The sequence below is a fragment of the Telopea speciosissima genome, chromosome 8, assembly GCF_018873765.1.
Source record: "Telopea speciosissima isolate NSW1024214 ecotype Mountain lineage chromosome 8, Tspe_v1, whole genome shotgun sequence".
NCBI classification, from domain to species: domain Eukaryota; kingdom Viridiplantae; phylum Streptophyta; class Magnoliopsida; order Proteales; family Proteaceae; genus Telopea; species Telopea speciosissima.
In genome coordinates, this window is record NC_057923.1 from 51,190,593 (window position 1) to 51,216,841 (window position 26,249).

At 41.9% G+C, this 26,249-nt stretch overlaps 1 protein-coding gene across 1 annotated transcript in view; it reads right to left on the reverse strand.

Annotated features, from left to right (window-relative positions):
* LOC122671407 (importin-11) overlaps positions 1-26,249 on the reverse strand; it is a 140,422-nt gene that overhangs the window by 50,921 nt on the left and 63,252 nt on the right. Inside the window, exon 11 of the mRNA XM_043868602.1 lies at positions 9,051-9,150. Within this exon, the coding sequence (XP_043724537.1) occupies positions 9,051-9,150 (100 nt within the window). The remainder of the gene's footprint in view (positions 1-9,050; positions 9,151-26,249) is intronic.

The following is a 26,249-nucleotide window of genomic DNA, read 5'->3' on the forward strand; positions in this document are numbered from 1 at the left end:
GACTGCTTCAACCCATAAAGAGCACGTTTCAATTTACAGCCCCTACCCCTAGTCCTGTCATCAGAGAAGCCTGGTGGAATGTCCATATATACCTCCTCCTCAAGCTCCACATGGAGGAAGGCATTCTTTACATCTAACTGCTAAAGATCCCACCCAAGATTTACAGCACAAGATAATAACACCCTGATAGTGTTGAGTTTTGCCACTGGTGCAAAGGTTTCCTGATAGTCAACTCCATAAGTCTGAGTGAACGCCTTTGCAACCAGACGTGCCTTCTACCGATCCACTGACCCATCAGCCTTCTGTTTGACCACGAAGACCCATTTACATCCCACTGGTTTTTTCCCTGGAGGAAGAGCCACAAGATCCCACGTATTATTTTTGTGTAATGCTCTCATTTCTTCCAACATTGTTGCCTTCCACTTCCCATCTGTAGATGCTTCCTGCCAATTTTTAAGAATAGAGACAGAAGAAAGAGAAGATACAAAAGCATGAAAAGAAGGAGAAAGAGAGCTATAAGACACAAAATGAGATACGGGATGTAAAGTGCAAGTCCTAGTACCTTTGCGATGAGCAATAGATAGGTCGGAAGAAGAGGGATTACCAGGAGATGAAGGATCCGGGTCTGGAGCCGCCAATTGGATGGGTACTGGTGCTAAAGTGGGTTGTAGCTGCCCTCTATTGAATCTGCCTCTTGTATAGGTGAGTATGTTAGAGTTGTCAATTCTCTTCTGAAATCACCAATAGTTCTCTGGACTGGAGTCAGCTCAACATTAACAACACTATTTTCTATGGTCTCCCCCTATAAAGGATTCCCATCAGGTGAGGGAGGAACAGCCAGAGGATGTTGGGCATTAACCTAAGTAGGATGGGCAGCATCTAAAGGAGGCTAGGCAGTGGTCGTGGGTGGTAAAGAAGGCTGGACAGCAGCCTAGGGAACCTCAGGTAGAGGAATCTCAAAAGACACATCTTCACTAGAACTATCCCCCTGAAGAGGTAGCGAAGAATAGTAAGAAAGGGACTCATGGAAAATAACATCCATACCAACTATGGTATGGCGGGAAGGGGGATGGTAACACTTATCACCTTTCTGGGTCGGAGAATAACCCAAAAAAATACAACGGAGCCCCCGAGGTTCAAGTTTGCTAGGAGATCTAGTATCTCTAGCATAACACACACAACCAAACACCTTGTGAGGCACAATAAATGAGGAATTTCCCATTAAAACATCAGAGGGGCTACGGGAGTTAAGAACCCTAGAAGGCAGCCTATTGATGAGATAGGCCGCAGTGAGAACCGCATCCCCCCAATATTGAGATGGGACATTCCTCGCAAACATCAAAGCCCTGGCCATCTCTAACAAGTGGCGATTTTTCCTTTCTGCCACACCATTCTGGGCAGGGGTATCAACACAACTATTTTGATGAAGGATGCCATGATCAGCCAAATATTTTTGAAATTGTGATTCTGTATACTCTGTTCCATTATCACTTCTCAATACTTTGAGAGTAGCCTGGAACTGAGTTTGGATCATTTTATGAAAATGCTGAAAACATGAGAAAACCTGATTTTTTGTGTGCAAAAGATACACCCAGGTGTGCCTAGAATGACAATTAATGAAAGAGACAAACCAACGATGACCAAAAATAGATGTTTTACGACTAGGGCCCCAAACATCAGAATGCACCAATTGAAAACAAAAAGAACTCCTTTTATTTGAAATTGGATAATTTGAACGTGTCTGTTTAAGCAGAACACAAGCCTCACAAAAAAAGTCATCTTTAGTACGAAGGGTGACCAAACTAGGAAATAAATGAGCTAAAATTCCTAAAGGGGGTGACCTAACCTAGAGTGCCACTGGTAGAGTTCAGAAGAGACTACGGAGTTCTGGTGTAGCAGAGAAGGCAATGGTGGTGGAGAGAAGCGACCGTCATCAAGCAAGTATAGCCCACCATGCACTTTACTCAATCCAATCGTCTTCCCAGATTCCTGATCCTGAAACACACAATGAGAAGGAAAGAAAGTGACTTTGCAGTTAAGATCACGAGTAATATTACTAATGGAAAGAAGGTTAGTAGTAAAGTTAGGAATGTGCAAAACAGAAGACAAGGGAAGAGAGGAAGTGCAGTTGATGATTCCTTTTCAAAATATGGAAGAAAGGGAACCATCAGCCACCTTGACATTGTCTTTCCCAAAAGTGGGAGAATATCTGTGAAACAAACCAGAGGAACCGGTCATATGATCTGTAGCTCCAGAATATATGATCCAAGGATGGGAAGCTACAGAAGCACAATGACCTCCAAATGAAATACCTAACCGGGCAAAGTGTGAACCTGAAGGAGCAGAAGAACTGGCAGTAGCTGATGTAGTAGAAGCAGCAGCAACGGAAGACCTTAGCATACGTAGGAGTGCCTGTAGATCATCCTGGGATAGACCAACGTCAGTAGCAAGGGCTGCAATAACAGTCTCAGTCTGATGGGCCTTGGTCTTTGTTTTTGTCTTAGTCTTGGCAGCCCTTTAAACTTCAAAGTCAGCCAGTTTCCCATGAAGTTTCCAGCACTTCTCTTTGGTGTGATAGGGTTTGTGACAGTGCTCACAAACAACAGTCCCTGTAGTAGAGTCACCAAGAGAAGCAGTGCCACCAGGTGCAGGAGTGGCAGGGGCAGCAACCTTGAGAGCTGATCTGTCAGTAATAGGAGGGTGCAACATGACAGGCCTACGGTTCTCCTCAGAGGACACCAAGGCATAAGATTGTTCAAGTGTAGGAAAAGGCTTATCGCCCAACACTTGAACACGAATCTGATCATACTCTACATTTAAGCCAGCCAAAAAATCATATACTCTGATCTTGTCCACGTGCTTCTTATAAGAAGCAATATCCGCAACTGTAGTCGGGTAAAAGTCAGAGAAGTGGTCCAATTGTTGCCACAAACTGCATAGAGTAGCATAGTACTTCAAAACAAAAAGGTCTCTCTGAGTGGTATAAAGGACCTTTTTCCGAAGTTCATATACCTCGGCATCATTGCCAAGCTGCTCGTAGGTTTCCTTGCAAGCAGCCCAAATCTGTACGGCTGTGTCTAGCAGAAGAAAGTTATGCTGCAAATCTGAAGTCATAGAGCCAATCAGGTAGGACATGAGAACACCATTATTGGCAAACCACCTTTCCTGAGCGGGTCCTTGTTCAATAGGCATAACACTAGTGCCATTGATATGGCTGGTGAGACAACGGCCAGCAATGGCAAAAGAGGCAAATCTGGACCATAACAGGTAATTTGAGCCATCAAGTTTAATAGGATTTGGTGGAAAGTTGTGGTAGTCTGTCTTGTTGTGGCCATCATGAAGTGGCTGATCCGAAGTAGCTGAAGAATTGGAAGAATCACCCATGCTGGCAGCAAATAAGCCCAATAATATCTTCAATTTAAGGGCTGAATTAACTCTCCAAAAATCAGAAACAGCAGCAAAGGAAGAACCCTATATCGATATTGTCAGGGTTTTGAAAAAAAACCCTGAATTGCTGAAATCGATGAAGGGAATAAAGAGTCACAAACACTGCAGGAAAGTGGCTTGAACTGAAGTCGAGGGACCCTCTATGATGGAAGAAATAACCTGCAGAAAATCAGAACCAATGGGCAGCAGCAACCCCAAGATCGATAGGTGTCAGGGTTTTGTAAAAAACCCTGTGATGGTGGAATCGATCTCAAGGAGGTCTTCAAATCTGTGAGATAAGAACTGAACCAATAAAAGAACAATCCTGCTGCAGGTTGTGGTCTTCAAAGGGAGGAGTTGATTCCTTGTAGGTGTTGTAGAAGCAAGCTCCAAAAAAAACTGAAGATGCAATATCGCAAGCAGGCCTGGCAGGTTCCTATTGAGCAGAATTATGGAGCATTAAAGAGGTAATGGGGGCAGCAACTGGATCGCATGATCACCTCATCAGTGCTGCCCTATATGGGAATGGAGAACAAGGGAGAAGAAAGAGAGAGAGAGAGAGGAGGAGAAGATCGAGAGAGAGAGAGAGAAGAAAACACTGAAATTCGAAGGGGGGTGGTCCCTAATTCGAAATCTGCTCTGATACCATGTAGAGAGATTTAAACTTAGGGAAAGGCTTGGATGATTAATTCATCCCAAGCACATCTTTATTTATAATCATAATGAAACAATAAAATACTTTACATGAGCAATGTGGGACTAAACCACATACAAGAAACAAATAAAATAACAAAGGGAAAAAAGGTCCAGAATACCCCCACGGTATTCTGGCCCATATATCTAACAATCCCCCAATGCCCAAAAGAGGAGGGAAAGAAAATAAGCAAAACAAGGCTCTAGTCAAAGGTCAACAACGCAGAATACCAAACCTCCCTCTCCCAACACCATCCACAACCATAGTTCAAACACACTCCAAAACTTCATTCATTTCGTCGAAGTTTCGCTCATTTCACTCATTCGGTCGAAATTCCGCTCAATTCTGTCATCTCTACTTTGTACAGAAAAATGCACTGTTTTGGCAAAATTACATTCATTTCAGCCGCTTGCCCCCCTAAACAGTCTGGCAAAAAATGCACTGTTTCGGCGAAATTTTGCCAATTTTGGTGCATTCGCTAATTTCGGACTGACCGAAATGGCCTACTGAACCGAGTTTTAAAACTATGACCATAACAAAGGTAAAAAAGGGACAATTAAGAAGGAAGTAACTCTTCCAAAGGTTTTGTAGGTGAGAATCAACAAATCAGAGAAGAATAACTGAGAAGATCAAGAATAAAAAAATATAGGTCAAGATAGGTCAGTATGTGTTCGTGGATAAGTACATCGCAGGTTAAGGCCCAAAATCAAGAAATTGATTGTACTGATGGACGCTCAATGAAAGAGGATTTGATATGCCAAGAATCAAACCAAAGGTTACCTGATTGATAATGGGTTCAAAGATCTATCAGACTCGAAGAAGCATACAAGCCGCAGCCATGGTTTCAAGAATCGGGAATCGGATCTGTGAATTGGCTGTGTCTGATCCCAATTCCGAATGATCAGATACCGCCGATTCATGCTAAAAAACCCTAGAATCACTGTGTTTTTGGATCTGAGGGCCGATTCTAGGGCTCTTGGGAACAATTCTGGCCAATTCCAATCCGATCGGAATCGGCAGGTTCCGATTCTGTTCCCGATTCTGTCTTTTAAAACCTTGACTGCAGGCCTGCAGCACTGACAATGGAGATCCCTCTCTCCATTCTCTCAGTCTTTATTTATGATCATGGACAAGTTCGGGTGTTGAAAATAAGATTTGACAGGTGTAGAGAAGTCCTAAATTAGGTCACTGTTTCACTATGGTCCCTCCTAGCTCTTCCTATTTTGTTAAATTATACCCCTGATGAGGATTACTTCAGTATTTTATCTAGTCCTTTTATTATTTGGTCATAACAGAAGAGTATGCCCCTTTCTTGAATCAGTAAGTTATGATATTATGGTCTTTCAACTAAAAAATATGCAAGCACAAAACCAACCTGACTACATGTTTTATTAAACAGGAAGTAATTTCAGTCCAGGGGACTGTTAATCCTCACAAATTGAGAGAGGTTAAACTCCCCCTCCCCCCAAAACAACAACAACAACAAAAGAGAACATATGCAAACTAAAAAAGTTACATAGGAAACTCTCACATTCTCCAGAAATGTAAATGGATTGGAAGTGCACATCCCAGTATCTAAATTCATACGTTTGTTATATCCACTAACTGAATTCATTTTAATATCTAGTGAATATTTCATTCAAGTATCCCGCATTCAGATCTGTTAACTTTCAGATATCCAAATTCATATCTAATAATATTGTGTTAATTTAAAAAGTTTTGCAAGGCAAAAATTAGAAGACTTTAGGTTTCCCCTTCTTTTCAGTTGGTTTTCAATTTCCTTTTTTTGGGAAAAGTAATAGTTTATTGAATAAGAGCATAAGAGTACCACATACCATTACAATACCAACAACATGATAGTATCTTAGAAAGCCTACAAATGACTTAAACCAACTACAACAAAACCCAATTACAAGGATCATCATCCACAAAACACAATCTAGGCTGCGTAACCCCTTGTTTTACCAATTCATCAGCCACCTCATTAGCATTCCTTAGCTTCCATTGCATCTGAGCCTCTAAAAAACTGATTGATCTTATGGAATGAGAATACCTGCAAGGTTTTCACTCCCTTCTCCATCCACCTTATGCATTGGTTGTCCCCCTCAACTATTACTATTGCGTAGGTTTTTAAAATACTTAAGATGCGCATTGTTATGTTCAACATCAACATTCACTTTGCACAATAATGTAATGTAAATAACAAAAAGAGGTTTCCTGCATGGCATTACAAGTAAGGAATCTTAGCACAGGCATCAAGTTCTGCCACGCGGCAGTTCAGGTGGGGCTGAAATTTTGTGGACAGGTACCCAAACTGCCCTGCTCACAGATATAATTTCAGCACAACTGCCCACAAGTCAAGTTTCAACATACTAAGAGTTGGCCAAGTGGTAGAACAAAGCATTGAGAAACCAGGAGTACCTAGAGGTTGTATGGACATACATGGGAGACATGGAAAGTATGCCTATCTATGGGACTATATGATTGAACTTGGGTCTGAAATAAGACACGGCTAATTCACACCATTTCCCACAACATCACTCTTCCACATGGTAGAAGGACGAGGGCCCGTGCAAAGATTCCTCATTGCATGTCCAGGCAGAGAACTTTTTCCATAAATTTAATAATAGAACTTTATCTTCTAGAAGGGTTTTCTTTTACCAATAATCACACACCCATACATAATTAATTGCACTTAATGCAGGCTTGGTCCAAAAATTGATCTTATGCTGATAGTATTGGTTATGGGCTTTTGTTTTAAGCATTTTTATTTGTAAGGCCCAAATTTTAGGTTCATGAGGGTACACGAGATTAGTGTTTTTAGTGTGTGAATTAGATTACGAGACTTATTAGATAGATAGAGTTTTGTTTTAAGTCTACTTATTTAGATCATTATAAGAGAGTCATTAGGAGTCTTTTCATGCAACATTGTTAGTGTTTAAGTCCATTTGGTTACTTATTATTTGTTTAATCCTGTTACACTATATCTAGTTGTTAAAGTGTTTGAAGTTTCCTATGTTTCTACTTTTAAGTTTTTTATATAAGGATGTAACCCCATATCAAATTAGACAGTTGAATAGAAATTTGTTGTGGAAGTGTGTGCTGTAAGCTCTTCTCTGCTCTACTCTTTTTTCAGGTTACACTATATCTAGTTGTTAAAGTGTTTGAGTAATATTAGGATACTTATTAGCTAGAAAGAGTTCTGTTTGGAATCTACATATTTAGGTCAATATAAGAGAGTGAATAATAATCATTTCAGTGTTTTAAGTCCATTAGGTTACTTATTATTTGTTTAATTCTGTAAGACTATATCTAGGTGTTAAAGTGTTTGAAGTTTACTAGGCTTCTACTTTTGAGTTTATATATAAGAAAGTAAACCCCTATCAGATTAGACAGTTGAGTAGAATTTTATTTGTGAAAGTGTATGGACTGAGAGCTCTTCTCCCCTACCCCTCTCTTCTATTCTCTTCTCTTTCTTCAATTTACTGTTCATAGTATTGTCCATTGCCCCCAGACAAAACGACCCCTCTTCCTCTCTCCCTTCCATCTTTCTTTTCTCTCCCTCATTTCCTACCATATCCCCCTTGTTTTCTCCCATCGCAGGCTGCTGGAACACACAGATCAGCAAGCTTCTCATTCCCTTATCTGTCAAAAAAATAGCCTAAACCTGGGCCTATGTTGTAGCCAATCGATTCGTTGATTCCTAATCTAGGATCAAGATTGGATGGCTGCATCAACACTATTTAAGAGTTTTTGTGGAAGATAATCAATAAGTTTAAACAAGGTTGAAATGCTTCTTTTTTGAAAATACTGTTGAACAAAAATAACATAAAATAAAAATAAAAATATAATACATCATATATCTTATTCTTACCTATAATAATTATATAATTACACATATACTAAAGGGAAATGTTACAAATAGCAGATGTTGATGATTCCACCTATAGGGCTGCTATGATGGATTTTGAGAGATTGTTCAGGCAAAGGATGACATGACCATCATATGTCATCAAGTTCAAGCAACAGTTCTCCATGGGTCCCAGGATTGTCCCTCCTCACAATAGTATGGAGTATGAGTTTCTTTGTACCTAGGGTTGTAAACTTGTAATCAAACAATCAGCAATTTCTACTTATTGTCTTCGATGACACTTTTGACAATGTATTGTGGGTTGATTTATAATTGTAATATTAAATGGTTCCACGCCTTGATAATTGTGGAATGCTTGCTAATTTAATGGTTTTCCATTCCTAATGCTTATTCCAATTGTATTGATTGAATGGCAAGTATTCTAGCCTAAAATTCTGCGTGGAATAAGTAATAAAATGGAAAGGATACAGTAGGCTACGCTAACATTGAAAACATAGGGTCCCAAGCCAAACCATCACACTGGGTGTTCTTTTATTTTTTTCAATCTAACGATATCAATCATGCCTAAATAGGCACTCCCTGAATTTAAGGGCAAAATTCCATTGTTTGGGCCTCGAAATGGCCATTTCTCACTTTTCGACAAAAGGGACCAATTTTTACCCCCCCTTCCATTTCACTGACACATTTCAGTTTGGCAGAGGGTGAAATGGGTCCAAAATGCGAATTTTTTAAGCTCAATAAAAGCTACCAATTCCAAATAGTAGCAACCCTCATGGATGACTCTAAAATACAAGAATTAATAAAGATGTGCCACATATAATCCTGATTATTTAAATTGTTTACACATTTTTCCCAGTCCAAGACTCCAAGTTTACATAAACTTCAGGATAAGTGTTGAAACATGTACTGATGTTTTATTGACAAAAGAAGTACTAAGTTCATGCAATAACAGCTGAGACTGATCAATAATGTAATATCAGAAAGTACAATAGAAAAATGTATTCGAAAGTGAATCGTAAATATGATTCCATCAATAAACAATCAAGTACAATAGTATACCTCAGAAACCCACTGCCCAAGAATTAAGGCAACTTTACGATGAATAATGCGCATATTTGGATGGTCATTAGTGAGTTCGAGGGACAAAGCCCCATTGAACCTGTACAGGAGACATTAAAAGTAAAGGTCATCATTTAAAATAGAGAAATTTTTTTGGCAAGACTGAAGGAATTTCAAGGCAGAAGGAATTTCACCCTTAATTTTGTTTTGGGACAGATCGGTTTAATGACCAAAATAAATTTTCCAGTCTCTTTTTGGAGGTGTTTGTGTGGGTACACAAATAAAAATATCCTATGTTAAAAAAAAATTACAGTATTCACAGAACACAACATAAATGTAATTTAGGAAAGATATATCTCTCCAAGAATAGATTCGTGCCATGTGCTCCAATCGGAGTTGTTGCCATACTCTCAATCAAAGTCTTTCATCCAAGGTTTACATGTCATCAGTCAAGCTTTAGAATGGAATTGCACCGATGAATGAAGCTCAAAAATAGAGTTGCAGAAAAATTTGCTCAGTTAAGGATTAGGGTGAAAATGAAACCCCAAACTGGTATGGACAAAATTTAATCCAAAATCATCTTCCCGATGAAAAAAGCTGAAAACATTGAAAAACCTAAAATATTCCGAAAAATCAAGAATGCAAAATGGTACAACCCATAAAATATTTCGGTCCAAGTACCAAAACAAAAATTCTGGCCGATATTTCAGAAATTGATAACTAAAGTCCAAACCTGTGAGGATACTCTAGAAGGACGTTGGACCAACTCTTATAATGTCCTCTGACCTTTTTTTGGGGGGAGGGGGGCATTCTTGAAAACACAAGTTTTAGAATTTCGGAGCAGGGATAACCATCAGAGCTACCAGAAATAATGCTACTAAGCTTAACAGGAAAATCAATAGAGTAAGACCGAAAGAAGAGAAGGAAAAAGAAGTAATAAGGGGAGAAAATCACATTAAAAAACTCAAAAGGAATGAAGGAGAATGGCAGTTCTATTTGTTTCTCTCATTTATATTAATGATCTCACAAGACTCTAAACTAAATACAATTAACAAAGAAAACTAGAGCTGCAAATCTCCTTGCTTCCTTTCTTGCTTCTTCTTAAAGGCTTCTTTTCTGTATCCTATCAATTTTTCAACATGGCTCTAAGTAGATCAACATTTAACAATCCAATGGCTGCACATTATATATGGATATAAATTTTTCTAATTTAATATCCTGACCGTGCTCCACCTAATCCCACGTTTCTTCATTCCCCACCCGGAAAAGGAAAAAAATGAGCCGTAAACATACTGGTATATAGCATTTTTCCCAAATTAATGTTCGTCATAGATGTCATGGTGACTGCGCGACCCAAGGCGTCGAAGGGGCGACAAGGGGCCCTGCCTAAGCACCCTAGGCGTGTAGTATATATAACCAAGGAATTAAGTATCGGTCCATATCGTATCGTATCGGCCGATACATCTCGGTATCGATACGATACACACCGATACGTCTCTATTTTTTTTTTAAATAAACTGTCTCGACTGTATCGATATGTATCGACCGATACATATCGATACGATACGATACGGTCGATACGTATCGACACAGCCGAGACGTCCTTTTTTCATTTTTTTTTTTACTATTTTTTAGCGTATTTGTACGTCTCGATATGTATCGGTCGATACATATCGATACGTCTCAATATGTCTCGACCCACTTGAGAAAAACATGGGTTTTGTTCATTCTTACCTGCAGAACACGAAACAGAGAGCTTCCAGCGGAAAAAAACACAGTCCAGCCTTGGGAAAAAACCCCAAAATCCATGTTCTAACCCATTTTTTTGACCAGGTTTTTTTAGGGCTTCGATTCCTTGGTCAAAAACGATTCTAAAGGAGGTGGAATTAGAACATTTGCTGCATCCAACAACCCACATTCGAAATCAAAAGGTGTTCTTGAAGGGAAAGGTAGGTTTTTTGAAAAAAACTTGTTTTTTTTGTTCAAATCATCGATTTTTGGTCTTTTTTTTGCTATGAATCATAGAGAATAGGTTAAACTAACTTAGTATTGCATTCTTTGTATACATTTACAAAGATTTGAACTCAAATCTTTGCATTTTTCACCCAAAACCGAAAATTGCATCCAAAAAAAGGATTTTTTTTTTTTATTTTTTATTTTCTTCCAAAAATTAAAACATATGCTAATGTATATAATTTATAACAATTTCAAAGTGCCGCACTTGTCTGGTTATACATTATTCACAATTCTTAGTGTATATGCATGATATATGACATAAATTACTTGTTTATATTGTTTTTTGTGTCCAAAAGTGTATTTCCATGTGTATTTTGATCATTTCCATGCATTTCTGCACTGATCGATACATATCTCCGATACAATAGGATACGATACAATACGATACGTCTCTTAAAATCGCCCAACCCGATACCGATACTTTAAACCTTGTATATAACTATATGTAATATAGCAATGATAATTTTATATAATCATGGTTACATGCAACATAGACACCATATCACTATAATATGATATAATTATGATAGTAATGACCTAATATAAGAAAACCAACATATAACAAATAATCCATGGGATATAATATAAGCATATTCGAATCCAACAACAATGAAACAGCAATTTGGTGAGATGACAAAAGAACCATGAGCTCTCTTCCCCCACCTTCTCCCTACCCCCCACCCCCATCTCCCCGCTCTCCGGCCTCCACTCACAACCCTCCCCCCTCCGACCTCCACCCACCACCATCTCCCCATTGCCCCCAAACCCTGGACCTCTCTCTTCTCTCCTTCATCTCCCCTCCACTTCTCGTTCTGGCCTTTCTCTCCATTATGTCAAACCGTCTCTGGAAGGCTCATCTACGGTCGCGCTCTGCCCCCTTGACTTCCTTTCTCCCAAAATTGCTAAATGGAAAACCTGTCTACCTGGCTACTTCTTGGGCTCTAGACCTTCTTTCAACATTGTAAAAGCATCCTTATCAAAACAATGGAAAGCTCGGGGTGTTTTGGAAACTTACCACTTGGACAATGGGTCTCCATCTTCGAGTTCTACTCCGATGACGCTAAAGCTCAAGCCCTTAACGAAGCCCCCTAGCTAGTCGGCTCTACTACTATTTTTCTCCGCCAATGGGATCCTCACCTACAACTCCAACGGGTCGACTTCAGCACTTTTTCCCTTTAGGTCACTCTACCAAGTCTCCCCTTTCACTTCTGGAGCCCAGAGTGTCAAAGCATCATCGGCCCTATCCTTGGATTCCCTCTCTACACCGATGCTCGCACCAGAAAGATAGACTCACCTTCGCCCGTATTTGCTTTCATATATCTATTGACTCCCCCCTCCATCATCCATCTCCATCATTAACGATGCTGGCTTCAGTTTTGAGCCACCTATTCACTATGAGTGGCTTCCCCCACAATGCATCTATTGTAAACTTTTTGATACCTACTCGAAGACCTGTTTTGGCAAAGCTTCTTCCGTTTCCCTATGGTTGTCAATGACCATGAATCCCATGTTGCAACTCTGTCGGACTCTATTGATTCTCCTTTGGAACTCGCACTTGGTGCTGCTAGCTCATCCTTTGCCCCTTGCAGGGCGCCTAGCCCCTCTGATAGTTTGATTGGGAGATCATCTGTTTCTGACCATTTGTTCGTGTGCTCCTCTGCTCCTCCGCCTTCCACTGAGAGTTTGAAGGGCATAGCACTCTACCCAGCTCCATCACAACCTCCCTCCGCCTCCCGTGAGCCTAATCATAACCGTAAGAAGAGCCATTGCAGCCGCAATCGTTGCCTCTGGGAACAACCGGCATCTGGTTCACCTCTTGGACGCCTGCAACCCTCTTTCCCTGCTCCCTAGGTGGACTTGCTTCCCAACATCGGCATCAGTTCATTGTCCCAGGTTCCTCGTCAGCTCAACCCTTCAGTTCCTTTGGCTCCATCACAGTCTCCCATCTTGGATTTGGTGTAGTTGAAGATGCTACCTAAGTCAATGATCGACTCTCGATCTGTTGGCTCTTTCAGATTGTATGGTCTCTCAAGCTCCATCGACCTGCTGGTCTCTTCTTCATCTCCTTCTTTGGCTTCACAGGCTCCTGACACCTTAGCAGAAGCAAGCTGTCACTGTCCTCTCTCGTTGGGCTGACCCCTCCTGTTATAGGTAATGACACATACCCGCTTCCCCTGATACCCTTTAGCCCTGCCTCTTCACCCTTTGTCGTCACCCATCAACCCCTCCCTGCTCCCGTCACCATCACCATGACGTCCTCCAACCTTCCCCTCCTACCTCCTACCACGTCCTTAGTTGTCAAGGCGTGGCCTAAGCGTCACCTAAGTAAATGTTTTTATATTTGTATTTCATTTACTTAAGAATTTATTCATAAATAAGCAAATATCCCCTAATTGAATCCAATAAAATTCCAAAAGGATAAAAAGTCAACCCCCCCAGTTCAAGAATAAAAAGTGGATTTTTGGCAGTAGGTGTAATTTTCAACTTTATAATGCTGAGGTTTTTCTCAAATCTAAAAATTACATAAATCTTTTTTTTTGGGTGAATAAAAGAATTCATTACCAAGGAAAGAAAGAAAAACAAGGGCCCCCAAGGGGGGCAAACAAAAGCCCATGGCCAGACAAAGCTATCAGCTAGAGGCAGCTGAAGCAGAAAAAGAAACATTTGGGATACCCCAGGAGACAACAATAAGCCTGTTCCTTGGGGTGTCAGCACAAAAAGAGGGGGGAGCTGACATCAATTTGGAGGAAATTTCGAAGGAAATGGAATCCCAAATCTGATGGAAAGACCGAGAATTGAAGGTCCATTTCCTGATATTTCGCTCCATCCATATATGGTTGATGGCAGCACAAAAAGCCAACTTCCCAACAGTGTCACATATAGAGGTGCCTCCAAAGGTCATATCTACCCAAATCCATTCTCTTGAGAAAGGCAGGATTCTTCTTTGGGCTGGCCAACACTTAGAAAGGATACCCTTCCAGATGGCTTTAGAGGTCGGGCATTCAAAGAACAAATGATCAGAGTCTTCAATGTTGTTCCAGCAAAGGCAGCAACCACTGGACACTTGGAGGTGACGCCTGAGCAGGAAAGCTTGAGTAGGAAGACAGTTGGTGAAGACTCTCCAAGTCGTGAAACAATGCCTAGGGATGTGATGCTTGAACCAGAGAAGCTTCCTCCAACCAGCCACCAAGCCTTTGAAGCGGATAAGGTTCCAAGCAGCCTTGAAAGAGAATTTCCTAGAGCCATCTGCTGTCCAGAGGACACAATCACCCCTAGAAGGCAGCCTTCTTTGGATGGTCTGAAGATCATTCCAAAGGAGAGAGAGAGGCTGAGAAGAGGTAGGGGGAGGGGCCCAATCATTGTGATGAAGGATGTCCGCAACCAGAGCCATCCTCTGAAGACCTGAGGCATAGATCGTCCTTGGGGTGACAAGGTGCAAAAGAATTCCTTTGGGGTGCCAGTGATCCAACCAAAGGGAGGTGGAGAGGCCATCTCCAATGTGAGATTGGAAAAAAGGGAGCACAATGTGGCGGTATTCCAGGATCTTGCGCTAGACCCAGGAAGCATCAGAGGAGCCAGAAGCAGTCCAAATGGAATCATGCCGAAGAGGGCCTGAATAAACCCAATCAAAGTGCGGTAGAATATTCATTTGTTTTGATATTTAAAAAAATATTTTCATTCAGAGCGATTTTGACAGAATTTGCGCACACCAAATAAAGTTTGACCGGAACATAATTCCTTCAATATAAATCAGGTTTAAGCAATCTTAGATTTGTTGCAAAAAGTCTCATGTAAAAATAAAATCATTTGATCAGTCAAACTTATTAGAGAACAATAACGTTTCTCTAAATCGAGAGCAATTTAATTACTTATTAACATAGTTTGAGATCTCGCGAGATCTCGCCCTCGGTGAGTTTCTCGGTTTTTTGAGAAACCGAGACAAGATGGGATACGATACAAAATAAAACAAGATCTTGGCGAGATCTCGGATCTCGGGTCGAGATCTCGGGTTGACCCATGGAAATGACCCATCTACTATTGTTGAGATATGTTACCCTGTATAGCCGACCATGATAGCTATAGGGAAATAAAAAGAGAAAAAATACCAAAAATACCCTTATAATATCGGGTAACATATCTCAGCACTCCCCCTCAAGTTGGGGCATAGATATCACACATGCCCAACTTGACTAGACTAGGATAAAACAACTTCCCACTGAACCCTTTGGTGAAGACATCAGCCAGTTGATCTCTAGACTTCACAAAAGGGATACAAATCTGCCCACTCTCTAACTTCTCCTTGATGGTCGTTCCCCCGTTGATCTCCTCTAGGGTTCCTCCTCCTTTGTGGTTCCCCCCAAAGTTTTTGGTTATGTCTGCTATGTCCACAATCATCATCCTCATGGGAAATTTGATCCACGGAGCATTCGATGTATTTTTCTGGGCTATTCTGCGACCCAGAAAGGATACAAGTGTTATCATCCACCTACTCGCCGTACTTTTGTCTCCATGGATATTGTCTTCCATGAGTCCTTGTCATATTATTCTCAGACACCTCTGCAGGGGGAGCAGGAACAGGGTTTTGAAGACGTGTCTGCTATTCTTCCGGCTCCTATTCAGGGGGAGCCCTCTGTAACTTCAGCTCCTACAGTGGTTCCCCATCGGGGGAAGCGTAGACCAGTTAGTCAAATCCCTGTTGATAAAGTATATACCCGGGAGCGCACAGGACAAGTTGAGACTACCCTCTACAATCGTCTGCACTTGATCCAGATTCAGACCCTACTACATCATCTGGTAAGGATCCTTCTCTTAACTTACCTATCGCTGTCCGTAAAGGCATTAGGTCATGCACCCAACACCCCATCTCCAATGTTGTTTCCTATGATGCTTTGTTTCTTCTCTTTCCTCTATTTCTATTCCTCAGAAATGGCAAGAGGCGATTGCAGATCAAAAGTGGAAAGCAGCCATGATGGAAGAAATGACGGCCTTACTTAAAAATGAGACATGGGAGCTAGTTGTTCTTCATTCGGGTAAGAGACCAGTCGGGTGCAAATGGGTATTTGTTGTCAAGCAGGAGCCAGATGGAACAGTGGATAGATATAAAGCCAGGCTTGTGGCCAAAGGCTTCACTCAGACTTATGGGATCGACTACCAGGAGACATTTGCCCCTGTTGCGAAGTTGAACACTGTCCAGGTCTTACTGTCTTGTACTGTCAACCTTGGCTAGGACCTACAGCAATTGGATGTAAAAAATGCATCCCTTCATGGAGAGTTAGAAGAGGAGGTTTATATGGAAGTTCCTCTGGGTTTTTCCTCTGACAAGACCCATGGGAAAGTCTGTAGGCTCAAAAGGGCACTATATGGGTTGAAGCAATCTCTACGGGCATGGTTTGGTAGGTTTCATAAAGCCATGGTCTCATGTGGATACAAACAGAATAATGCTGATCACACTCTGTTCATCAAGCAAAAGGGAGAAAAGGTCACTCTTCTTATAGTTTATGTTGATGACATAGTTGTGACTGGTAATGATGCAGATGAAGTTTCTCACCTAAAGGCTTTCTTGGGACGAGAATTTGACATAAAAGACCTAGGACAGCTAAGATATTTTCTTGGGATTGAAGTTGCCTGTTCTCCAAAAGGCATCTTTCTCTCCCAAAGAAAGTATGTTCTAGATTTACTATCAGAGACTGGTTTGCTTGGTCGTCATCCTTGTAACACTCCTTTGGAAGCTACTACTCGTCTGCAAGAGAAGGATGGTGAACCTGTTGATAAGGGCAGATATCAACGTTTGGTGGGAAAACTGATTTATCTCTCTCACACCAAACCAGATATTGCCATTGCTGTAAACCTAGTAAGCTAGTTCATGCATGATCCTTATTCCACTCACATGGCTGTTGTTCTTCGTATTCTCCATTACTTGAAATCAGCTCCAGGAAAAGGGATACTTTTGTCTCCCCATGACCATCTTCGCATTGAGGCTTACACAGATGCTGACTGGGGTGGTAATCCAGACAAGAAATCTACCTCCGGCTATTGTACTTTTGTTGGAGGAAATCTGGTCACATGGCGGAGTAAAAATTAAATGTTGTGGCAAGATCTAGTGCTGAAGCTGAATTCCGTGCTATGGCCCAGGGCATATATGAGTTATTGTGGCTTTAGAGTCTACTCCTAGATATCTGTGGTTCTGTTCATCTTCCAATGATGTTGCACTGTGACAACAAAGCAGCAATTAGCATTGCCCACAATCCAGTACAGCATGACCGTACCAAACATGTGGAGATTGACAGACACTTCATCAAGGAGAAGTTAGAGAGTGGGCAGATTTGTATCCCTTTTGTGAAGTCTGGAGATCAACTGGCTGATGTCTTCACCAAAGGGTTGAGTGGGAAGTTGTTTTATCCTAGCCTAGTCAAGTTGGGCATGTGTGATATCTATGCCCCAACTTGAGGGGGAGTGTTGAAATATGTTACCCGATATTATAAGGGTATCTTTGGTATTTTTTCTCTTTTTATTTCCCTATAGCTATCATGGTCGGCTATACAGGGTTATTGATGTAATTTCAGTATTATGAAAGTTATAAATATAAGGGCTGAATAATCACATCGATTATTCTAGCCATTCCCTAAATTCTATTTAGTCTACAACTATGTATTTACTTACCTAACTCGACATATCTCAGCGAGATCTCGGATCTCGGGTTGACCCATGGAAATGACCCATCTACTATGTATTTACTTACCTAACTCGACAGAACTCTTATATGCCTGCTGTGGAGCACTATATGCAACATTACAGCAACACTATGTCAAGGGAAGACTATGTGACACTAGCGGGGACTGAATACTTGATTCAAAGTCATTTTATGTGATGATAGGTGTAACACTGTTAAACAGTTTGATGTATCACTTTAACATTTCTGATTCTTATTTAAGTTGTTTAGCTATTAATTGAATGTTTTGTTTGCTTTCTATTACTAAATTATGTGTAGAGTAGGGTATTTTAGTACATCATCGCATACCAACCTATGGTCCGAATTGAAACTCATATTTGGACTTTGTTTTTGCAAAATCTGATAGTGCCATTGTGTTTAAATGGCCTAAAATAGGCTGAATACCAAGTTTCAGACCCAAATTATGTCTAAAACCCACCGAGTTGAGGCTTCGAGTCGGAAAAAAAAAATGCACCAACTCGGCGAGATCTCGACTCGACTCGACTCCGTTTTTACAAGGGTCGAGTTGGTACCGAGACCCGAGTTTCAGTACCTTGCTTATTGATAAGATCATATTTTCTAAGAACAATATAAACCAAATGTATGTTTTGATTGTTTCAAACTTCCAATAGCTTGCTTATTCAGTTCTGCTGTCTTCTAGTTCTATGTTGATTTTTGATGACTTTATGTGGCTTAATATTGATTTTTGATTAGTTGATGTGACTTAAAATGGTGATTTTTTATGACTTGATGTTGCTTAATATTGTAACATACTAAATAATGTTAGAAAAGAGGAGAAACAATGTTAGAAAAGAGGAGAAATAAAAAATAATACTTGGGCACTTTGTCGCCTAAGCGCTTAGGCACCCCCTCCACTACCTTAGGTCGCCTTGCCACCTTGACAACTATGCCCCCGTCTCATGATTCCCCTTTATCATTTAACCCTGCGGGCCCCCTGACCACTTCCACGCACCCCCTTAATTGTAAACCCCACTTACCGGTTCATCCCACTTCTCCATTAACTGATCCAACCTTGACCCACACCTACCCTAACCCCCTATCCCTTTAAACCCTTTGAACCACTCCTCATTAAACCCAACTTTAAACTGGTCCCATTTTACCCAACCCCTTAACCTCTCTCCCTCCCAGGCATGGTTTTCACTTAACCCTCTCCTCCCCCCCCCCCCTCACCCTCCACCCCAGTTTGTTCTAGTTTTGTCCGTTGGGTGTCCCCCTTGCCCTCCCCCCTTTGAGACACCAGACCCTCCCCCTTGTAGCTCTCCCCGAGAGCTCATTAGAGCTCCCCCTACCATGGCTTCGAGCTGCCCTACCCCCTACCCACCCCTTGACCTGGATCTTGAGTAAGCACCCGACAATTGCCTACCACCGCCAGCTTTACAAGAGTCCACCTCCTCGGGGTTCGTTGCATACCCCCCTTTAGTTATCCTTGTCTTCAAGCTTCTTTTGGAATGTCAGGGGTCTGAACTCCCTGGCTAAAGATGCTAGCATTAGGGCTCTCATCAAGTCCCGCCACTCTTCCTTCTGTGTGATTCTAGAAACCCGAGTCCTTCAAGAGAATGCCCCCGCATTGCCTCCTCTATTGCCCCTCATGGTCCTTCCTTGCCAACTATGACTAGTCCCCTAATGGCCGTATTTGGTTCCTCTAGGACCCTTCAAAGCTCTACATCTCTGTCTCCTTCCCCTCCCCAACTCCTCCTCTTTCTTTCTCTCGGTGGTGTACGCTTCCAATCGTGTTGTGAATCGGGTCCCCCTTTGGGCTTACCTCTCCCTCCTCAAGGCCCGTGTTGGTTCTCTCCCTTGGGATGTGGGTGGTGATTTTAATGTTGTTTGGTTTGGTCATGATAAATTTGGGGGTAGGCCTCTTGACCTCCTTTCCCCCAATGCTTTCAATGATTGTCTGAAGGACCTAGGTACCAATGATATGAGATGGTTGGGTTCCCTCCATACTTGGCATAACATAAGAGGGGGCACAGATCGGATAGCTTGCAAAATTGATCGTGTTCGAATTAATGAAGCCTGGCTCTCCTCTTTCCCCAACTCCCATGCCAACTTCCTTCTCCCAAAAATCTCTAACCATAGTCCCTGCCACCTTTTAATCCAACACTTTATCTCCTTCGGGTAGAAGCCATTCAAATTCTTCGACATGTGGACGACTCATCCCCAATTCCTCTCCTCTATCCAAGAGGCTTGGGAGAAGCCGGCCCACTGTTTCTCTCTCCCTCTCCTTGCTTTTGTAAAAAAGCTTCGAAATTCCAAAATTGCTCTCAAAGCTTGGAATTCGTCCACCTTTGGAAACATCTCTTCGAGGGTTTCCCCTTGCCACTCTTGCTTTTCCCAAGTCCAATCCCAGATTCAATCTGACTTGCTCAACCCTTTTCTGGCTGAGGAAGAAAAAAGGTTATCCTTAGAGCTCCTCTCTCTCTCTCTCTCTCCTCCCAAGAAGAGAGCTTCCTCTAGCAAAAATCCTGCATCAAATGGCTAGAGCTTGGAGATTCTAACACGGCTTATTTCCATCGTTCCTTGAAAGCCCGCTCCAACTCTAATCCCTTTTCGTTGCACCTCAATCGGGATGCTACCCCTCTTACCACTGTCCATGAAATTAATGCGGAAGCCATCTCCTTTTCCTCCCTCTTCTGCCCTCCCGCTTCCACCCCCCTCCCCTATCCCTCAAGGATTATTTAACAAGTTTGTCCCATCTTCTCTCTTCGACTCCCTCCAATCTATCCCCTCAAATTCTTAAAGCGATTTGTTGAATTGTATAGTGTATACCGTAGGGGTATACATGGGATTTTACTATGTAATTTTTTCCTTTGTTATTTTTACTTTTTTCCCCTCTCTATTGACCCTAAATAGTAGTCAATTAGAGTAGGGGTAGCAGTTTAATTTTCTCTATGAAGCTTTCTTTATAAATAGAAGCTTGGCTGATCTAATTGATCATTCAAGCATTACAACCTATAGGATTGTTCTTCTTTCTTCTAACATGGTATCAGAGCATCTTTGATCTAGGGATTAGAACAGTCCTATTTGCTATCGTTTCTCTCTCCTTCTTCCAGCCTTCTTTCCTTCGATCCCCTTCCTCTTCCTTCTTCTTCTTCTTCTTCTCTTCTTTCTCATCTTGGTTCGAAACCTGCACAAGGGGCAGCATCCATGAGGTGATCATTCAATCGTATGCTGCCCTCTGTTCACCTCAAATATTTCATGTTTTAGAAGTTCCTCAGATTGGTAGCTGCTGTCCACCTAGTCTGCGATATTTGGCTCTTCCCCTTTTGAAGGTTGATCGATTTACACTCAAGGGATCAAGCCTTTCACCTTTGGAAGTCCATACCCACAGCAATAGGATAGTTCCTATCATCCTTCCTACACCAGAAAGGATCCTGCTGCAGAAATCAATCTCAGCATTTGGGGTTTTTCAAAACTCTATCTCCATAATCGATTGGGGGTTCTCTTTACCTGCTGCTGCTGCTGAGTTTTTGGGAGGAGTTCATCACTGATTAGAGGAGCACTCGATCAATATTTGGGCCCTCTTCTTCAAGCATTTCTGCAGATTTCAGCATCCCACATCTCAGCTATCGATTTCAGCATACAAGGGTGCCCACCAGGTGTTTGATGAATTGCCTATTGACCCTAACTGCTCCTTCGATTATGAGTTCTCCTTCTCAGACTTGTGTGAAAGTTGAAAGACCTCTTCCATCATTTTTTGAAGAACACTCCATCCAGTTTCACCCCATTTTATTGGAGTTTTTTGAACTATTTTTTTGCTGCTATACTGCTGCCCCTTCAACATGACTGGTTCAGATGTTACTTCAGCCTCCTCTGATGGACAGTCCAGGTTGGACTTCCTTCGGTTTTCTGTCCCGATCAAACTTGACCAACTACTTGATGTGGTCCAGATCTAACTACTTGACCATAGCATGCCGAGGTCTTACTGGACACATCACTGGCACTACTGTGAAACCACTGCTGAAGGTCCTGCTCAAGAGAGATGGATTTCAAATGACTCTAAGGTGATGTCCTACTTGATTCACTCCATGCAACCTAACCTTGCTAGTGGGTACTTGTTGCTTGATACTGATGCCCAGATCTAGAATGCTGCGAAGGACACATATGGTCAGGTCGGAAATGATGCCCAAGTGTATGAACTTCGGAAGAAGGTTCATGACAGCACACAGACGGAACTGACAGTCTCTAAGTACTATACTGCCCTTCGAGGCTTATGGCAGAAGCTTGATCATTATTCTGACTACCAGCCCACCACTGCTGTGGACATTGCTGCTTATCACAAGCATGTGGACAAGATACGGGTGTATGACTTCCTTGCTGGTTTGAATGTCGAATATGATCTGATTCGAGTTCAAGTTTTGAATAGATCCCCATTTCCCACCTTGAAACAGTCTTATGCCTTAGTCCATACGGAGGAGACTCGTCGGGCTGCTATGTTGCATACTCCCACTATTGAGAGATCAGCTCTCCAGGCTAAGTCCAGCCCTACACCCATCACTGAGGGTTCCTCCTACTTGGGCAGTTCTTCAAAGGAACCTGTTCGATGTGAAGTTGTGAACATTGCAACAAGCTTTACCACACTAAGGCTACTTGTTGGAAGCTACATGGGAAGCTGGCTAATTTTGAGGCCTAGCGAGCAGCTAAAGGGAAGTCCAAGACCAAGGCCAACCACACTGAGAAAGTTTCCACACCATCAGGGCATAGTTCTCCAAACTTGACCAGCATGATTCATGAAGAGCTCCAGGGTATCCGGCGTATGCTGACAACATCATCCACTTCTGTTGCGTCCTCCACTGCCTCTGCTCCAGCTTCTTCAGGTTCCCATTTTGCCCAGTCAGGTATTCCTTTCAGTGGTCGTTGTGCATCGATTGTTTCCCCTCCATGGATCATAGACTCCGGTGCCACTGACCACATGACAGGTTCTCCCAATTTATTTCATAAGTATTTCCCTTCATCTGGTAAAGACAAGGTTCAAGTAGCAAATGGATTCCTCTCTTCTGTATCTGGGAAGGGCTCCATAAGCTACTCTCCCTCCCTTACCTTGTCTTCAATCTTACATATTCCTAACTTTACTACAAATCTTCTTTCTATTAGTAGCTTGACTCGAGATTTGAACTGTAAAGTAACCTTTTTTTCTTGATCATTGTGTTTTCCAAGATCTGGCGCATGAGAGGACGATTGGATTAGGTAGGGTACATGGTGGTCTTTACTTGCTTAAGGGCACTTCAAAACCAATAGCCTTGCCTTCTCAGCTTCATTCGGTTCCTACTCAGCTTTCGTCTGCATTCTCCACTACTCTATATCAATGGCACTGTTGTTTGGGTCATCCCCCCTTAGGGATTTTATCTCTTTTGTTTCCTAAACTAGTTCAAGAATGTAATCGAACTGAGTTTTTCTATGAGGCCTGTGTTATGGCCAAACAAACTCGTTCTACTTATTCTCCTATTAATCAAAGAAGAAGTGCTATTTTTAACTTGGTTCATACTGATGTGTGGGGTCCCTCTCGTCATACTTCCATTTCTGGCCATCGTTGGTTTGTTACTTTTATAGATTGTCATTCTCGTCTTACTTGGGTTTATATGATGCAACATAAGAGCTAAGTATTTCGTTGTTTTCAGCTATTTCATAAAATGGTTCAGACCCAGTAGCAGGCTACCATTAAAATTCTCAGGAGTGATAATGGTATTGAGTACATCAAGGGCCAGTTCCAACAATATCTAGCTGATTATGGCATTGTTCACCAAACCAGCTATGTTGACACCCTTGCCCAAAACGGGGTGGCTGAAAGAAAGAACCGCCACCTCTTGGAAGTAACTTGTGCTCTCATGTTTGCGCATCATGTTCCTTCCCAGTACTAGAGTAATGCTGTCCTTACTGCTGCTTATCTCATCAACCTCATGCCTATTCGTTTTTTGGGTGCTCGATCTCCTATTGAGATATTGAAGGGATCTTCCTCTATTATTGTTCCCCCCTGCACTTTTGGTTGTGTTTGTTATGTCCGTGACACACATTCTCCTGGCAAGTTTGAACCCCGTGAGCTGCGGTGTATGTTCCTTGGGTATTCTCCCACCCAGAAGGGTTATCGGTGTTACTTTCCTCCTACTCGTCGTGCTATGGTGAGTATGGATGTTATCTTTCATGAGTCAGTTTCCTACTATTCTCCGTCTCATCTTCAACGGGAGAGTACTAGTGAAGATGTGGTTGTCCAGGAACCCTTTCTCCATATCAATGTTGTGGACACTGAGAAGATTACAACACACGGGGAGCCTACTCCTCAGGTTAAAAAGAAGTTGATAGATGATCCCAACCTCAAAACCTTTGCTCGAAAGCGGTTAAAGAACAAGCAAGTTGACATCACTACCATGACAACACCTGAACCTATTCAATTGGAGCCCCTTGAGCCAAAACCATGCTCCCCTGGTAATCTCTCCTCTCCTCAACCTCCTCTTGATCTTGATTTATCTATTGTTCATCGTAAGGCACTAGGTCTTGCACTCAACACCCCATATCTCATGTTGTTTCTTATGGCTCATTATCTACTGCCTATCATACATTTGTTTCTTCTCTTTCCTCTGTTAGCATTCCACAAAATTGGCAGGAGGCTCTTGCAGATTCAAAGTGGAAAGCTGCCATGGTAGAAGAAATGAATGCGTTAAAGAAAAACAACACTTGGGACATTGTAGCTCTTCCTCCAGGAAAGAAACCAGTTGGGTACAAATGGGTGTTTGTGTTAAAGCAAAAAGTTGATGGCAGTGTGGACAGATATAAGGCAAGACTAGTGGCTAAAGGGTTCACTCAAACCTATGGGATTGATTACCAGGAGACCTTTGCCCCAGTTGCCAAGCTGAATACAGTGAGAGTGTTACTATCATGTGTTGTAAATCTAGGGTGGGATCTACAGCAACTTGATGTGAAGAATGCTTTCCTTCATAGAGAGCTTGATGAGGAAGTATACATGGAAGTTCCTCCTGGCTTTTCATCGGACACAACCAATGGCCAAGTTTGCAAGTTGAGCATGCTCTATATGGCCTCAAACAGTCTCCTAGAGCTTGGTCTGGCAGATTTCATAAGGCCATGACCTCTGTGGGGTTCAAACAAAGCAATGTTGATCATACTTTGTTCATCAAGCGTCATGGTGACAGGGTCGCAATCCTTATTGCACATGAAGATGATATAGCTGTGACTATAAATGACAGTGAGGAGATAAATCATCTTAAGGAGTTTCTCGGATGAGAATTTGAGATCAAGCATCTAGGAAAGCGAAGGAATTTTCTTGGGATTGAAGTTGCCAGATCTTCAAAAGGCATCTATCTCTCCTAGTGGAAATACATCCTAGATCTTTTATCAGAGACAGGGTTACTGGGTTGTCATCCAAGTGAAACTCCATTAGAAGCTAACACCAGGCTGAAGGAATGCAATGGGGAACCAGTTGACAAAGGTCGTTATCAGAGGCTGGTGGGAAAGCTGATCTACTTATCTCACACACGACCCGACATTGCCTTTGCTGTGAACCTGGTAAGCCAGTTCATGCATGATCCCTATTCCACTCATATGGAGGCTATTCTTCGCATTCTTCGCTACCTGAAAGCAGCCCCAAGAAAGGGAATTCTCTTATCTCCACATGATCACTTGAGGGTTGAAGCCTATACCGATACTAACTGGGGTGGCTCTTTAGACCGTAAGTCTGTTATAGGGTATTGCACCTTTGTTGGAGGCAACCTAGTTACATGCGCAGCAAGAAGCAAAATGTGGTGGCTAGATCAAGCGCCGAAGCAGAATTTCGTGCAATGGCCCAAGGCATTTGTGAGTTGTTATGGCTTCGAGGATTACTCCAAGACATTGGTGTTCCTATTTCTCTTCCGATGATGCTATACTGTGACAACAAGGCTGCAATTAGCATAGCTCACAACCCAGTTTAACATGATCGTACTAAACATGTGAAGATCGACAAACATTTTATTAAGGAAAAGCTTGAGAGTGGTCTTGTTTGTGTTCCCTTCGTGAAGTCTGAAGATCAGCTTGCTGATGTGTTCACTAAGGGACTGAGCGGGAAGTTGTTTCATCCTTTTGTATCCAAGTTGGGCATGATTGATATCTATGCTCCAACTTAAGGGGGAGTGTTGAATTGTATAGTGTATACCGTAGGGGTATACATGGGATTTTACTTTGTAATTTCTTCCTTTGTTATTTTTACCTTTTTCCCCTCTCTAATGACCCTAAATAGTAGAGTCAGTTAGAGTAGGGGTAGCAAGGTAATTTTCCCTTTGAAGCTTTCATTATAAATAGAAGCTTGGCTGATCTAATTGATATTCAAACATTACAACCTATAGGATTGTTCTTCTTTCTTCTAACATGATTCATTACCACAAGTCTAATCGGGCCCCTTGTCCTGATGGGTTCAGTATGGGGTTTTTCTTGGCCAGCTGGGACATTATCAAAGATGATCTCATCAA